Genomic DNA, 18,066 nt, shown 5'->3' on the forward strand with positions numbered 1-18,066 from the left:
TCTTTTATTGATTTCGCCATTTTGATTTTGTGTACATATTTGGTAATGTAATAGAATAATGCAACCAGTAAAAATGTACTAGATTTTGTGTTGCATTTTAATGAATATATTATGCAGTGAATATTTTTCAAATTATCGAGAGCCCTCTGCAGAATATGTCAAAAGAGATTCAAAAACCTATCACTCACATACAAACACTTAAAATAATATATACAAAACGTTCAAAATCATACACGTAATTCATTTCATACATTACAATTAAATTGAAAACATAAAGGAAGATGTTCGTAGTTACAGAAGAATTTTAGTTCGATTGTGACAAAACACAAGAGAGCCATCGGATTAAATACAAAACATTTAAAAACAATTTTACATCTAACACCTACGTTACAAGTTTCCATTTAGGTTTTCGATAAATAAGTGAACATATTAGTATATTTACAAGCGGATAACACGATTCATACTTAAAAGAGTAAAGCATTTAAATAATAATACACTGAGAATTGACATAAAGGCGCTGTAAGTACATTATGGCGAGCCAGCCGGAGCGGCCGAGGTTCGTAGAACTCAACGTTATCAAACGGTTCGGCGCATGAAAGGGAAAATTACATTTTGACACGTACTAATGACGACGCGGCCGATATACCTCGCGTGTAAGCTACAAGTTCAGCGGTGGTCTGTCGGAAGACTCGTGACTAGTGAGACTACTATTTGCTCTTTGTACAGAAAACCTTTTTTCTTTTAGAGCACAAGAGCGCAGGCAGAAGAGCAAACGCCACGATGTTACACGACCTTAAGGAATTTCACAGCTCCAGACGCAGGCCCGGCTCGGCTTTTTTCTCCCCATCCGTATGTTTGCTCTGTCTCTCCGTTCAGCTACCATTCATGCGGCGTTTGCGACGCCGCGGCCGCGCGCTAACCTAACACTATCCAGTCCTCGTCACTGTAATAATACTGCGGTAGTTGACTAATACTCTGTCCACTCACAATGTCCATCGACAGCTGGCAACGAAACGCGCGAAGCGTTGAAGCGTAAATGAGCCGTGAATGATGAGACGTCTACGTGCCCTCGCAGTTCCGTCGCCTCTGCGGCCGGCCGTGGTGGTGGCGCACGCCGTGGCACGGCGGCTTGATGGAGTTCTGCGCGGGCGGCCGGAGCCTACGCTGCGGGCGCCACTTGGGCAGCGAGCCGGCCAGCACCGTGTTGTGCCTGCTTATGTCGAAGTCGTGCGCCTCCTTCAGCAGCGAGAAGCACTTGTGCTGCCCTTCTGGAAGGTTCCGCTTGCCGCGGCGCATCTGCGCGCCTCGCCTGTTGAATCCTATGTACCGGTCTTCGTTCTTCACGAGATGGTATCTGCTGTAGCCGTCCACAAATTCTTCTTTGAATAGGCAGTTCGGTTGTCTCTCGGCTTGAAATCTCGTCTGTTAACAATAAATAACATATTTTAGGCATGATAATATTTAATTAGTTGCATTATACGAAAATATCAATGATTTTGTCAATGTGTATAATGAAAGAATGCTTCTATAATTTAATAGAGTAATACGAAATGTTATGCAAATTTAAACTTTAATATATGAGCAATAGAACAGTATCTTACCAGCCTCCTGCCGACCAGCCGCGACCGATTGAAGCACAGGTACATGTCTTGCACCGGCGAGTGTATGAGCAGGTCCAGGCTTAAGCCGCGTGTGCTGATCGTGAGATTCGCTGAAACAATATGTATTTATGTTAAAATTGAATATTCAAAGGAAATGTATTTTACAAATTACCTAGATTTTTTTCATTTTTACCTAGACTTAGAAGAACTTTCAATGGAGTATATAGGCAACAAGTAAATGTGATATAAATACTCGACCCGACAAGACTTCGTCTTACATTCAAATACCATAAACATGTTTATAAAATATCCAATTATAAAGATATTTAAGAGCATAATTGCTACACCACAGGCGCTAAGAGGGATCGTAAGTTTTATAAACGTCACCGCTAGTGGGCACATAATAAATTCAATTAGCTACATGATCTTATATGAAAGTCATAGGCGCAATGGACTAATCGTTAATGATATTTGAATACTTATAAAGTACAAAAATAAAAAGTCAATAAAAATTAATCTATTGCTTGACAAGTACATGATTGCTTAAGTGGGGATTACATGGCACTAAAAAATTCGGATTGTTTGGAAGAAATCTATCACGAGCAAAGTGGACGGCTTATGTACATCTTTATCATATTACATTCTTTGTTCTATAACAACCGTTCTGTTATGTTTTGTTGTTATTTAGAGTGTTCTATCTATGTATCTAAATAATTAAAATCTCTGGAATAAAGTACCTACAATATAATAAATTTGAAACAAGGAAAATGAACTACTGTGAGATTTACATATTTCAAAAATGAAATATTAAATAATTAATAAAAATTACATATGCAAAAATTACATATATCACAACCGAAACACGTAAGGAATTCAGCAAGAATTTATCCCGCTAATCTCGGAGCTTATATATGCATTATCATAATTTACTCTGTCAGCCTAATTAAAGGATTTCACAGAAAACCGCATCATGTAATCCCAACCGGCTCATCGATTAGATAACATATAAAAGAGGAAAGTTCGAGAATTCAACGACCTAACGCGATGGGACACGAATAAAAAAGGTATCCACCGCTACGACACCGGCCATGTCATTTCAATTACCATTAGAAGAAATAAAAATACTTCGAGCCCGCTCCACGAACATAAATTTGTTATAATTTCGACGCTAGTAACGAGAAAGTGATAACACGGATCTCTTTCACGTGAGATCGAAGAATAAACGGAATTAGTACAAAATGCCTATGCCAATTTATATTGACATGATTTGTGAAACTCTTTCAATATGCAATAAAATCACGAGTTAAGTCGCAGTTCACAGTTCCAGCCACTTCTGTAGATATATTTTTGTTCAACTTTCAATCATTACATCCTATAAAACTAATAGTTTTGGATGTCCGATTATTTTTTGTTGTTAAACAAAATGTGTTACATAAATTGATGAGTTATATGAAATGCACGGCATCGGCATGCACCATACCCGCGACGGAATGGGCTAAGATTTTATGCGTATATCGAAAAATAACCTTAGAACGACATATGCAGTAAACAAATAGTAAAATCAAACAAATATCATACGAAGGTATCAACGTACGTGACCGCGTCGCCTTGTCTGCAATTTTTGTTAAAATATTTTAACGATGTTTAAATATGTTTGTATCTCACATGTGAAACAATGTTTGTTTCTTGATATAAAAAGTTATTAACACTGATAACGAGTGACGGCATAATGTTGTCTTATTATTTAATCCGCTTTATTACTATTTGTGTATGAGTTCATTACATGAAGAGAATTTAAACGACCGTCAGTAATTATCATTCATTTTGAATTAATCATCCACATTCCATAAAAACATATATATAAATGAGTTAATTTCTCAGTTATCCAAAAACCAATTTTTATGACGAAAAAGTCTGTAACTTAACCTAACCTACCTTTAAATGCAATGATGGCATTGCGTTTAAAAGCAGGTAACTATAATGTTCATAGTTTCGAATCAAAGAATGACACGTGTGGCACCTTGGAGTTTTTTTTCTGTCTATTTAAACACGTGTATTAAAATTTTAAAGTATAGAAAAACGTTCTATGGGTTTTGAGTCTCCATTTACAGATTCATACTCAACAGTCAAGTAATCTTCATTTCTAAAATAGACCCATGTTTTCGACTATTTACTCGCTAAAAACTGGACGGTCAAATCATAACAAACACTTATTGAACGGTGTACAAACATTTACTACACCAATGGGCCATATTTCTTTCGTAAGAAGAAAAACTTAAACATTGCTCAACCTCCGTCATAGACATAAGCTAATTTTTGTAAAGACAGCGTAATCTCAACTACCAGCGTAAACAAATCGCTTTGATCATGCCGCTGCATGAATTTTCACTTGAGCATATTTGCTGGGAAGGGTGTGAGTACTCAATCAAAATAAACATAATTATTTTCCATATTAATGTGTAAAATACTCACTACCACTTAAACTTTCAAAATCTCTTAATGTCGTTTCAAAGCAACAACATCGTTGTTTTCAATACTTACTTTTACTACTTAATCAACCACTGAACTGAATATGAGTTGTTGATGATATTAAATTAGCGTTACCAATACAATTAGTGATCCTTCAATAAATATACCAAATACTCTACTATTATTGCTTTTTAAAACAGCGAGGAACCACCACATAACAGCATACATAAAACTTCCATTACGTACGCATAATAGTTTCTCTATATACAAAGGAAATTTCGTAAATGCTGTGAATAAACGATCCTTTCTTAAGCAGAACAATTATCATGAAGCTACAGAAATTTTCACTTGAAAACTGTTACGTTCTCGATTCGATATGCCCTCTGAACAGTTAGTCCGTCCATCTGTTTATCAGTCAAAGACCGTTAAGTACTTTAGCGATGGAATTTCTTGTCGGTTAGTAATAATAGACAATATAATAGAATCATCACAATATCGAGGTCTGATTTTGACATACACATAATTAAAACTATTGTAGTTTAACAGTTTATATCATTATATTTTATCTGTAAGGCACAGACATTTAAAAAGGAGTATTATCAATCAATTAAATTTAAAAAAATATTTCGATGTGTGTTAATTTGGTAAAAACTAAGCCTAATTCGTGCAAATCAAATAATTTTCGATACGCAACGTTTCCCGCTGAAATATCTTTATTTATCCGACCTCACGTCATTCCTCATAACATGTATACGAAAAATGTTGCCAGCACACGAAAATATTTGTGGTTGGTAATAAAAAATATTTGACTATAACTCTTTAATGTTTTAAAATCTATACAAAGCTATACGTTTGCATAACATATTTATTTAACAGAGATAACGTTAGATAATAATTTAATTATTAAGGTTAAGTGCGTGCGTGCTGGGTTCGATACACTATTATAATCATATTCCTACTATAAACTACTAATATTATAAATGTGAAAGTTTGTAAGGATGTGTGTGTGTTTGTTGCTCTTTCACACAAAGGCTACTGAACCGAGTGCAATTAAATTTGGTACATAGACAGTGGACGACTGGAATAACATATAGGTTTACTTTTTATCCCGATATTCCTACGGGATACGGACTTGCGCGGGTGAAACCGCGGGGCGCAGCTAGTATAGTATATATCGAGCCTACTTTTTAATACGTTGCAATATTGGAATCATCGCCTCCTGAATATGAGTAGTGCAGTGCATCTGAATTTAATTATCAAACAGTATAAATATCTATTGTACAATGTTACAACTAACAAATAGTTGTGTATATCAAAACATCCAATTTATAAGTATCTTGCTAACGATCAAGATTATTGTTAGTATGAATTTCTCTATGCGAAATAATGAATGATTCCTCACGAACAATAACAACGCATCAAATTATGCAACCCACGAATTTTTACAGTGGACATAAAAAGATTATTCGTAATCCGCGGTGTGTTATAAATTTCCGCTCTACCGCTTTCCTGAGTGATTAGCAGCGAATGGTCAACGTCCGGCTATCGATACCGATAATTGATAATAATTGTATACCGTATTATCTTAATCGGACCTGCATTTCCTTTTTGAAGATTATGTGTTTTATGTTTGTTAAATAAACGCGATATAAATACACGCAACTTGCTATGCCTATGATGTGCTAGGACCGTATAAAAACACCCACTAGTAGCCTTTAATCTCGTGGTTATAGACGAAAACATCTAGACAATTTCGCGTCTCCCATATGGTAATGTTGAAAACACAGATCCTTGTTAGCACGACATGACGTTTTGCAGTCTCGATTAGTACAAAGCATATGTACCATTTAACAACGTAATTAAATATCACTTTTAATCATACCTATAAATATTAGTATAAGATACGTACAAACAGTAAAACAATCGCGCGACAGCCCCTAAATAGTGTCCCAAGCTGCTAACAACATGGGGTATATAGCACAGGCTTGCTCCTCCCGAGACTCACCTTTACCCCCGCACGATTAACGTGTCTTAACGTCTATATTGAACGATTGTATGAATTTTTAAAAAAGTTGTTTAGTATGATAATGGATGTCGATAAATTGAAATATTAAAGGTAATTTTTTCATATACAAAATGTGATACATATTTAACAAGCGTTTGTATACATAGAAATACTAAAGCATGAAATGGTTCATTTTTCTTATATAAATAGTCGTTGATAAGTCAACGTAAGTAAATAACATACTATATTTCATTTGCTATAAGCGTGTACGCGCTATCACGTGTTTATAATACAAAGCCATTTAATTTAATAAAAATACTTCGCATAATTAATTTGATTATTTGCTCATAAAATATTATCTAAGGCCTTGTCTCCAATCAATCTAATAACATTTAAATAACATAATTTTACGTATTAATCGTCATTTACGATAACTTTTGTACAGAAGGTTAAATTGTATCAATTGTAATATTGGCTAGGAATTCGTATAAGTACCTATAGGGAAAACTAAAATTAGTAATTGTTTTTTACGGTTATATGTTGATTAAAAAGAAGGTATAATAGAATGTATAATACATACTACACGAATCTACATGAAATTTAAGCATGTTACTGTTGTTACAACAAAGTTGTATTTGAAGTATAACCCCAAAAATTATAAACAAGATTTTAAATGTCATCTATGCTCATAATATAAAGTTGAAGAGATTTTTTGAACGCAATAATCTCATGAACTACTGAACCAATTTCAAAAATTCTTTCACCGTGAATTATGAACGTGATCCCCTAGTGCTAGAGGGTATATACGTACCACATGCGAAGCCGTGGCGGACCGCTAGTATTATATTTAACAACGTATCGTACCGTCGTACAAAAGTGAGGTAAATTACCTACTATTATATTTGTACAAAATAAACAGAAGAACATCTAAGCTATGAAGCGCTATGACATTCGTGTAAATGTGTTTTTATCTTGTCTAATGATAAGTTATATTTTCTTAGCCACCTTAATCCTAATCTTTACAGAAACGGTATTCTTCATTCAACTACAAAGGAGTTTTATTTATTTTTAAATAACTTTTGTAATCTGTGGCTTACATTTTTAGGTAACTAAAGGTTAAGAAAAGATTTAAACGAATGACTACTTTAATCCTCCCAATGTTTACTTTACATTTAATTAAACAGACTTGTTAATTATGGGTAATTTAAAGATTTGACACCTTGGAATAGATTAAAGTATTATAATTTTTGAAACGTTATTTTTAGATGAAAATTACTTTCGCATTCATTCTTATTTTCGTATTTTAAAAAAGGTTTATAAAGTTTACGTCAATAGAATATTACCAAAGAATTGATTGATATTAAGATATCGCTAAAACAGAACGCTAATGCAAAAAGCAAGCAAAGTGCTTTTTGCGTTCAGTGTGTCTATAATCTATATATCTATCTGTCTATATAGATATGTAGATACAAGCAGTAATTTTTGTCGGTATCAATTAAAATTAACTCGTAAGATTTATAGCATGGGTAACATCATAATCGCGTTTAGTCTAGAATCCTGGGGATTAAATACTACCATCTAATCCACAACTGCGGTAGGTATTCGTCGAGAATCTGCTCTGAGCCAGCGCTCCTTTGGTAGCCAGTGCGTTTCCATTATACCACTATTATATTATCTGTGATTATATCACTCCTGCTTTTATATCGAATGATTGAATATAAATTCCTGCTTGTAGCAGCGAAAGTATAACCGCCTGATCAAAGACAGAGAAGAAGACTCTGCAGAAGCCTTTCTTTACGATATAAACTCTGAATAAAAATTCCGGGACTATACAGAGTACATTAAATAATCACAACACGATCATTAAAAAATACTCGATTAAAAGCGAAGCATTGTCGACTGCAATGATTACAATTTGAGTATTAACTGTATACAAATTTTCCAAGATATAGTATTTCTATCACGCATTAGTAATACCACCTAATGCCACTAACGAATTAAAGTTTACAATCTCGTGACGTGACAAAGGAAACGCACGAATACAAGACGACAGGACGCATAGCGGAACAGCAAACACGGATTACTATTGAAGGCTTTACAACATCCGAGCTTTATCTTACGGATTTATCTGCGCAATTAAACGCACTTGTTAAATAAATACGTTACAAGGTTCACAGAAGTTTCGAGATAGCGTTGTGATGATATTTTTTACATTTACAAAAATAATCCTTAATTTTTAAAAATTAATACAGACTTATTTTCATCAAAAGGTAACGATCATTGTATATCACTTACCGATATCACAGATTAGTAACAATTACTCCAGTACCTCCATAGTTTTATATTATCTGTGTAAATATCCGATACTAAAAACACTCTATTTATAGGTAATATATATCTAAAATATCAAATATTATCAATGTATAGTCTAATCTTATAATATAAAATTGAATATCATTATTAATCAGTTATTAGTTACACTTAATTATCCGTATTTGTTTTGCACTTTGAAAAACTATTTGCGTTTAGATCATATCTAGGTCATTTAAGATATATGATAAAGGGTGTTTGTCAAAAACTGAATAGTTGTTCGATTATATCATAATGATTTTTGGATAATCTTCGATTAAATCTAAATGTTTGATATTGATCAATCTGTTCTAGAAATAACAAATTATCATTTGTAAAAGTAAATTTTGAGGTTTTGTTGTTTGTTACCTGTATGTTTGAATGTAATCTACTCTTTTATACTCGACCTTTTATATATTTTGACTCTTTTATATTTTAACCGAGTTAATTGAACAGATTTAATTTAAACTTTGCACTCTTATCGTCAATGAAAATACAGTTATGTCTATAAATACTCCAATAAATTCAACTGATCGCATGTGAGACTATTTTTGATTTTTGATTCTATCATGAAAGCGTCTTTTATAGTTATTTTTTAACACTGTAGGTACAACAAATATAATCTAATAAAAACAAGCTATTTTTTATGCATTTAATTGTATAAGTAATGCATCACGAGGTAATTTGACGAAACTGCATTTGAAAGTTGAAGATTTTTCAAATCAAAAGCATTTAATTATTTAGTTCCATTTCTATTTTTGATTTTAATTGAAATTCACAAACTTCAACCTGTTTGAAACATAAAAGGTTTATATCGTAATGTTTTTTTTTATCTCCACTTTAATGAGCTTTAAGGTATCCTTGGATAGATGGGTTAAAGAGTACGTATATCTTAGAGACTTGAGGGATGGACTAGAGTAAAGTGGATTTAGGTTAAACCTGTGATTCTAAAATGGGACCAAAAGGTAAAAAGGGCAATAACACCCCCAAAGATGACAGTAATACACACAAAGACTTATGCCAATCGATAAACCTCGAATTGTCAAAAACGCTACAAATTGAGAACCACTTATTTTTTGAAACGTTTATTATCACTATTAAAATTGTAATCTACGAGTATAATATCGCCGTAAATTACTATAAAGAAAAAGCAATTTCAATGTATTAACAAACAACTACATTCTATACCGTAGCACTGAATTTCTGACCCATATAGGTGGCTTTCATGCTTTGCTGGACAAATGCCCGAAGTGAGGTCGACCTGCGGCCTGTCTTTGAATATAGCTTTTGAAACAACCTAACGCTCTTAGCTTCGACATGCTTTAGGAAATTCTATACAAAATATTAAATTCAATTTGATATCAAAATAAAGATGAATTGAAAATATTAAATATACATTTAAGTACGGTGTAAAAGAATACACATTTAAAATTATTATAACTAGCAGAAAACGATCCGTTATAATACGGCTAGTGGATTCACAAAAACAACATAATAAGGAAAAAATATAAATAGCGCATCCTGCTTATAACTGAGCATTTCTTATCGGTATTTCTATGATGCTAAACCAAAAATAATGCAAGTATAAGATACCAGTCTTTCCTATTATTTTGAGGTGAAAACTTTCTATCGATAGTGAATCAGTTTTATCATACGAAATTACTTAAGGAACACGAAATTCAATATACAACGCTAATTCTTTGTGAGTAATTAGACTTTATAATTTTCGTGTAATTCGATCGATGGTATAATATGGACCTTATTCAGTAATCTTCTTGCAATAATGACAAGTAATATATTCATATTAAAAAAGGAATCGTTTTAAATAAACTTGCGAAGAAAATGTGATAATAATGTATTTATTTATTTTTGTCGCGGGTGTCAACGGCCAAACTGTAATTATCAGCTGGCGAAGTTGATCAATAAAATAAAGAAAAATGATTGTGGAAGTTTACTGCGCAGTGTCAATAATATTATATGAATAGTCGAAGACTTTCTTGTCAGGGAGGTTATTAAGATGGAATGCGAGTCGATTATACATTTTTTTATTCGTTGAATTTTATCTTATTCCTTTTTTCATTGTATAAGAAATATTTTATGTATGCCAAACGTGCAATTTTAAACGTAAGTTTTTTTCCAAAAACTTAACAATATTTTAAAGACATGCATTTTAAATTACATGCAATATACATCCCAACTGTACATCTTGAAAACGAATTTTAATTATTTACGAGCTTGTAAAGTAGTAAGCTTACGTAAATAAACCGTTAGGTAGTAAATTAGCTATTAGTTAGATATATATTTGTACCATATCTCACTAATCACTAGCTTTAAGTTTTATATACTTCATAGGAACACTATCAATAGATATAGAAAACGAAAAAAGCATAAAACATCACGCAAACTACGATTTAATTCGAACAGATTCACGAACTCTAAAACACGTCTAGTCTAGACCGCATCGTGACAATGACACTAATACTAGCGTCTGAATTTAATACGCTATGCAAATTATAATAGGAAAATAAATAAAGGTCACCGCGAATCTCTGAAATCATTATCTTTAATGAATTCATGGAATGTTGTATAAGTCTACATATTAAGCAGTTAATATAGAACTGTCTTCATTTTGCGGTGAGCATAATATTAATGTTAGTACAATAATTACAGGAGAGAGGGCTTTATAAAAATCTCTTGCCATAACATACAAACTAAATGTTCTAATGAATTTCTCTAATCTACTCTAATATTACAGAGGAAACATTTGTATTTTTATATGTTTGTAACGTTTTCAAGAAAAACCATTGGCCCGATTTCTAAATATTCCTTCACCATTAGAAAGCTGCAGCTTCACTGGACTTGCGTTATTATGTACTACGGCCGGAGCGGGGCGAATAGCTAGTATTTTATAATCGGTATTTCCCTTACGTACCGCAATAATTATATATATAAGATAGCAAGTACTTATTTCCCTTTTATATCCTATGAATATAATTTCCTAATTATTTTAAAACATTCAGACTACAAAATGACTTGATGATGACAAAATTAAGCTTAACGACATTGCAACATTTTTGCCTTTAGCGAGTTAATTCTCGACTGAGCATCGATTACTTCAGATTGACTAAACAACGCAGAATATATAATTTACATACTTTTACCATTAACAAATAAATCCTATCCTATCCTATCCTACTAATATTATAATCCTTCCTACTAATATTATACATGCGAAAGTTTGTAAGGATGTGTGTGTGTTTGTTACTCTTTCACGCAAAAAGTACTGAACCGATTGCAATAAAATTTGGTACGTATATAGCTGGACAACTGGAATAACACAAAGGAAACTTTTTATCCCGATATCCCTACGAGATACGGACTCACGCGGGTGAAACCGCGGGCACAGCTAGTTATTTTATAATCTGAATTATTATTTAACCCTATCACATAAACCTATTCCTATCTGAAACCAAGTGAATCTAGACATAAAGAGAGTAGGTGAAAATCATATGTCACAACAAAACTGGGTCAATATTTTCACAAACACTACGTAAAATTCGTAATAGCAATACGAACTTTATATCCATCGATAATAAGGTGACATTTGTGTGATTCATGTTATCGAATGATATGATTGAGTAAGGAATTGTCACTGCGATCGGAATCGGGTCATTCATATTTTGATAAGTAAGCGCAGACTTCACAAAGATAAGTTAAGATTATTGTTGAGTGCTTCGCACTTCGTACGAAATATCTATGGCCACCTGTCCTGAAAATAATACACAAAGAAACCTGACTTCTATTTCTATTATATAGAAAGAAAAAAAAAATAGATAATTAATGTTTTGTCAATGTCATGATCATATTAGTTACAGCATCTATTCTAAATGGAGTATCCATTTACACTGAATTTACTTATTTGATTGATAAAATATGAAAAACAGTCAAATGCTATAAAGACTTTAAAACTTAATTTGTCAAGAATTTACTAAACCCATTGTTAAATATTTTTAATACGCCAGTAATTTATGGACATTGGACACTTAAGAATTTTTTAAATGAGACTAGTGTGAATTTCCTTATTTTATGGTGTGATTAATCACAAAAGCACGCGGCGTTAAATAACAAAATGTAAAAAATAAAGAATTTTAAAACAATAAACTTGCATACCTCAACACGATTCCTTTCAATACAAAGTTGAATGTTTGCTAAACATTTAATGTTATTTTTTATTCGCGACAAAGGCCAGGACCACCCAAGTAATCGTAACAAACAGATGTTACGAAAAGCAATATATAACTATATTGTTGATAAGCGGTCTGTTTTAAAACGCATAAATTAGTTTTATTCCTACGATAGATATCACGTGGGGGAATCAACACTATTTTATTGATATATATTTCGTGTTTGCTGAGATGGGTAACGTTGTTAAATTTTATAATACTAGTATAAATCACAAGTTTTTCGAAATAAAATTAATCATATGACAACATCGCCAATATTTTAACACCACAACTGTTATTGTTTATTTATATACGAGAATGTAAATTATTTACAAAATCTCCAAATTGTATTAATATCCTACGATTCTAAGAAAAATATGCATAGTAAATTCTCTATACAACATAGATTTAGTTACACCAATACATAAGTCATTTCAAATAGTAACGTAATCAACGATTTCCATTACAATAAGTAGCCATACCTTACCTAATCAAAACATTGTAAAATACACAAATTTGCATTATTTTTGTACCTCAAATAAAAACACTCAAACCGATCTTCACTTTCACACAAAGAAAATGGCTAAAAAGTATCCACTCTTAAACTGGCAAGTCATTCTCTTCGTTAAATAAATAAAGACACGTAACAAATTGTATATTTACTAAGACAACCGTCGAAATTAACCCATCAAAATCTCTCGACTCTAGTTTTGTAAACCACTTAAAAGACTCAAAATGATTTCTCGGTAGTTTATTTTCTCGGACGCACAAATTACGTTATTTCTTATTAGATTATAGGGAATTAATTGGATACGTGTGTGGTATGTTTTTTGCGAAACGGGGGGCATTATGGTTCTTTCATTATAATGCTTTTAACCTATAACAACTTAATTTGGGAAGGCGCCGCACCGCCTCCGTCGATTGATTTCATATAATTTGCGACCCGACAATCTTCTTTCCGAGAATTCACACAAAAAACACCTCGAGACGCATGTGAGTTGTAAAAGGTTGATGCTTATATTAAGCACTTGGCACATTCTCTTTCCTATATTATTTTATAAATTTTTCAGCTTAAATACAATACATTTATAAAATGAAATTAAATGCAATATTCTAAACTAAGAAGTTTTAATCACTTCTCAAGTGTATTAATATTAAAAAAGTCTCAATTATTAGTATATTTTTCTTCTATTGAATTGGTTTAAAAAGAAAGTTGCGTTTGTACATCGTATTATTGATTAATATAACTTTTTCTATTTAACCGGAGGCATCAGGAATTTTTATAGCTTCGTATGGAACATTCCTTCTAACTCTGAATGAATTATTATTTTCTCTTATCAGTGCATTTACATCAAATTTTAATTAAAAAGCGTCACATATTTTACGCGGATATTCGGCGGTAGGCGGTGCAAGGTGGTCGCCTCGGCGTGAACCGACAAAATTAATTTGACCTACGATATTACTTTGTCATTAAGGAAAAATAAAACGACAACGGGTCAGCTTATAGTGGCAATGCGATATTAATTCGTTAAATCTAATACAACCCGTAGTTTATTTCCTCGTGATTAACTACACATATAAGCATACAATGTAAGGTTTTGCTTCACACTTGATTATCTTACCCACATTTAATAATTGAACTAAGTTTAATGCAATCATAACTCGAAAAATTCATTAAACAACTATACATAAATCACAATTGAACATTAAATCGGGCTGTTATGAATGAACTTTTGAAAATACTATAGTATTTTCATAGTTTTTTTACAAATATTACAATAACATAGTTACCAAAGTCGATGATGAAATAAACAATAATTATGTCATACAAGTGATTTGTTGCGTCTTCGATTCAAGTACTCGATGTAACATTACAAACAAATAAATCATATTACAAATTATTGATTACGTTTCTAATTGCTTATGGAATGTGTCATTATATATTGGGTCAAGCGTTAACGTTAGTGTGACGTAGCACACAGAATTCCAACGTACATTTCAAACCGAGGGAAATCTTTTTAAATGCCATTGGAGTACACTGTAGGACCCTTGTAATCGCTCTCCACATTCTTGTGAAGCAAAAATGAATACGACATAAGAGAATTCCTTTATTTAAGTCCTCGCAGGTGATGTAAAGCCCACGATAATTCCTGAGCAAACCGCAAATCGCTGTTAAAAGTTAAGGTGAAAGTACTTTTTATTTGAACAGGTGACTTTGTTAAAATACGTTTTACAAACATTAAGCAATATCATGGACTTCGCCTAGTCTAGACGAAGCCGTGATGTCACAGAATAATATGGGTATGTTACTTGTCTACGCTGTGATATTTATCGGGCGCAGTCGAAGCGCTAATCAAACGTGATGAAGCAAAATATATCCGGCTATTAGAAATTCGTCATTTACACCTCTTTTTGTAGTGACACATTTCTGAATCGCGCTAGTGAAATATTCTCTCTACAGAGGCATGTATACAACTTTCCAACATCATTAATTCATAAGAGCAACTTTTTTCGCGTCGATTCTAACATTTAATTTGATCGCACAAATAAAGATTGCAATCTTAAAACTTTCTATTATATTATTAATCAAATCCTGAAGCTATGACTTTTGTTATTTGTTTATTTACTTATGTTTATTTACAAATTCAAAATGAACAAAGTTCAAACAAAAACAGAATCATAAAAATCGATACACCTAGTCAATAGTTCTGCGATAACATACACAACAAAAACAATTTAATTGAGTACCTACTCCTTTTTTGAAGTCAGTTAAAAATAGGTTGTTATGTCAAACGTAAACAGTGTGCTCTATATATAGTACAATAAGCAAACTGAAATAAGGCCAGCGAATGATATAACAACAGAAGGCTATCTATCATCGAAAGAAGCAAGCTTCCCTTAGACCTTGAGAAATCAAGTCGCACAATGCATATCGCACGGTGACCATGTCCGTTAGCATATTGCAAAGTACTTGTTGCATGGCCGTTGACCCTTCAAGTATTGACATATTCCTATAGTTTCTCACGTCTAGAACCCGCAAACATGATTATGGCCGGAGCCTGCAACGCTTGCTCGACTCAAATCGACTCGGTAGCTGGATTTTAAACTACAAAGCTTACAGGTGTTTCGTACTAATGAATTTTGAATTATGTAAATTTAAAAATATTCCGTTAAAAGGAAAAATAAAGATAATTAATATACTTGCATACAGCACGTGTCGTTTCATTGGCGGTTTTATGTATTTATATATAACATTTAAAATAATATAGAAATATGAAATAGGATTATATAGATTGGATATAGATATTTAGTCACTTTCATACAAGTTGCGACTTTAACAGCAATTTATCAAAAATCACATGATAACATTTTTTACTTTCTAGATAATATTTCAGTCTTTTGAGGCCAAGGATTACACTACATTTAAATTTGTAATTTCTTTGATACGTCGATATGACATATATTATGTTCGTGACATCATATGCGTCCAAATTCGAAGATTTCAGGATTATTCATCAAGTGATATACACGTTAATATACCCCGATACATCTCTAATAATAAAATATTGAATAAGAACTTACGCTGATCGTTTCCATCGGAGCGGGCCATGACAGTTCCGTTTGGTAAAACGTTGACATACATGTGTGAGCACTTGCTGTAGAGACGAACCGACCGGACCATCGATGGCACCGCACCGCAGATCACCACCTGAGAAATACAATGATTATATCACATTTTCCAGCCTGCCATTTTGCTTACAGCACTAACACCTTACGCTTAGTTATGTATATAGAAAGAAATTAATCAGATCAGTTGTATTTGGAGTGATCATCTATTGCATGTTTATGTTTTTTTCTTAGCATTTAGTTTATAAAAATATAATCATATAGTTCTGCAAAAAAACTAAGGATCTCAAATATCTTCTATTTTTGTAATCTATAATTAAATATTCGTGTGATACGGAATTTCTAAACACGAATTAATTAACATTAATACATTATTAATTGTTTATGCTGTATCTATGCGCATTTTTTCAACTCCTTTGTATAAAAATGTAGGTACATATTATGTATTTTATCGCACAAACGGACGGAATAGATGCATTACATTAAATTGAGAAACTAGTTGAAAATTATATTATTATTTGTATTAAATGTCCTTTTCATATTAATATATTGGGATTTAAGACATATAATTTATTAAATTCTGTCGTATTTTATACTACATGTGTGGTCGAATTCAAAAGTAGGCTTTATCTATGGGTCTATTTAAATTAGTTTCCTTATAGCTGATACTTTCACTATAATTTTAATGGCGTCAACGCTGGACACCTCATTACAAAGATTTGTATCAATGCCTTCCTTGATATCGGGTGTAATGCGAGTCCACGTTTTTGTCATAGTAATTAACACTGTTGAGTATTGTATGATATAATAAAATCTAATTCAATGAAATGCAAAGGACTGCATTCTAACGCATTTGAAGTCGTAAAGGGTAAAGCTTGCTAATATGAAATCTGTAGTTTATTATGGAATTAAAATAGGTGATGCGCGGCTCGCATGGCTTACGGTCAGTAATTTTACATATTTTTGATGAATGTGTTTTAAAATATCAATACTTTCATCCATTTCGCAATATTTTCATCCACAATTTGCCACTACGCGCATACGCTTCGGGTCATAAAATCTATCGGTGGATTGATTTAAACTTAAAAAATATGTAAAACAAAAATAAGTTCCGTACGCTATAATAAGGAAACAATCGATCGTTTTAATGGGTCAGCCGCGCTAATCCGCAGCTAGGGGTTCAGATCAGGCGCGGTTAAGCGAATGTAATTTCTATATATGTTCACGAGGGTCTCATTTCGATTGTCTCTGCGGGGTGCGACTTAGTCTCTTGTGAGTGTGACGTTGGTGTCATGTTCAGGTGGGAAAGCATACGCTACCGCGACGCGGTCGACGTTCAGACGTATTGCGTTTCATGGCTGCTTTTTGTAAGCCGTACTAATTTTTGTTGGGATACTAGCTAAGCGCCCTAACGCTGCCTGGCTAAAACGAAGAATTCGATCAGTGTATTTATTTATTATTTGCATATGTGTGTCCCTACAAAGACTGCAGCTCATTATTAGTTCTGTCATACATTTTATGTGCCAAATTTGATGCTTTTCAGATTTTGATTCCTTGTTATTGCTCTTGGTTCTGATCAAAAATCAACAATTTTATTTGGGAAAACAATAACATAATATTGTTTACAATTCAATTGAATAATACAATGTAGGCAAGTTTTCATATTAAATCTCTTTGCAATACATTATGAAATTTATGCCAGTTAATTTTCTATAATAAACGGTTAATCTCATTGATATATCCTATCCTATCCTACTAATTCTATAAATTCGATATTTTTAAAGATTTGTGT

The 18,066-nt window shown here is 32.6% G+C and overlaps 1 protein-coding gene across 3 annotated transcripts in view; it reads right to left on the bottom strand.

Annotated features, from left to right (window-relative positions):
- Positions 1-9: 9 nt before the first annotated feature.
- Positions 10-18,066, bottom strand: part of LOC119833845 — an 80,125-nt gene continuing 62,068 nt past the window's right edge. For 2 of the 3 annotated variants that reach the window (XM_038358048.1, XM_038358047.1), the window contains exons 4-6: positions 16,230-16,356; positions 1,602-1,711; positions 11-1,422 (exon numbers count right to left, since the gene is read on the bottom strand). In XM_038358048.1, the coding sequence (XP_038213976.1) occupies positions 1,060-1,422; positions 1,602-1,711; positions 16,230-16,356 (600 nt within the window). In that variant the 3' untranslated portion in view covers positions 11-1,059. Of the gene's footprint in view, positions 1,423-1,601; positions 1,712-16,229; positions 16,357-18,066 lie in introns of all 3 variants that reach the window. The other variant, XM_038358049.1, reaches the window with a different exon arrangement.

Source organism: Zerene cesonia, chromosome 18 (assembly GCF_012273895.1).
Source record: "Zerene cesonia ecotype Mississippi chromosome 18, Zerene_cesonia_1.1, whole genome shotgun sequence".
In the NCBI taxonomy this organism is placed as follows: Eukaryota; Metazoa; Arthropoda; class Insecta; order Lepidoptera; family Pieridae; genus Zerene; species Zerene cesonia.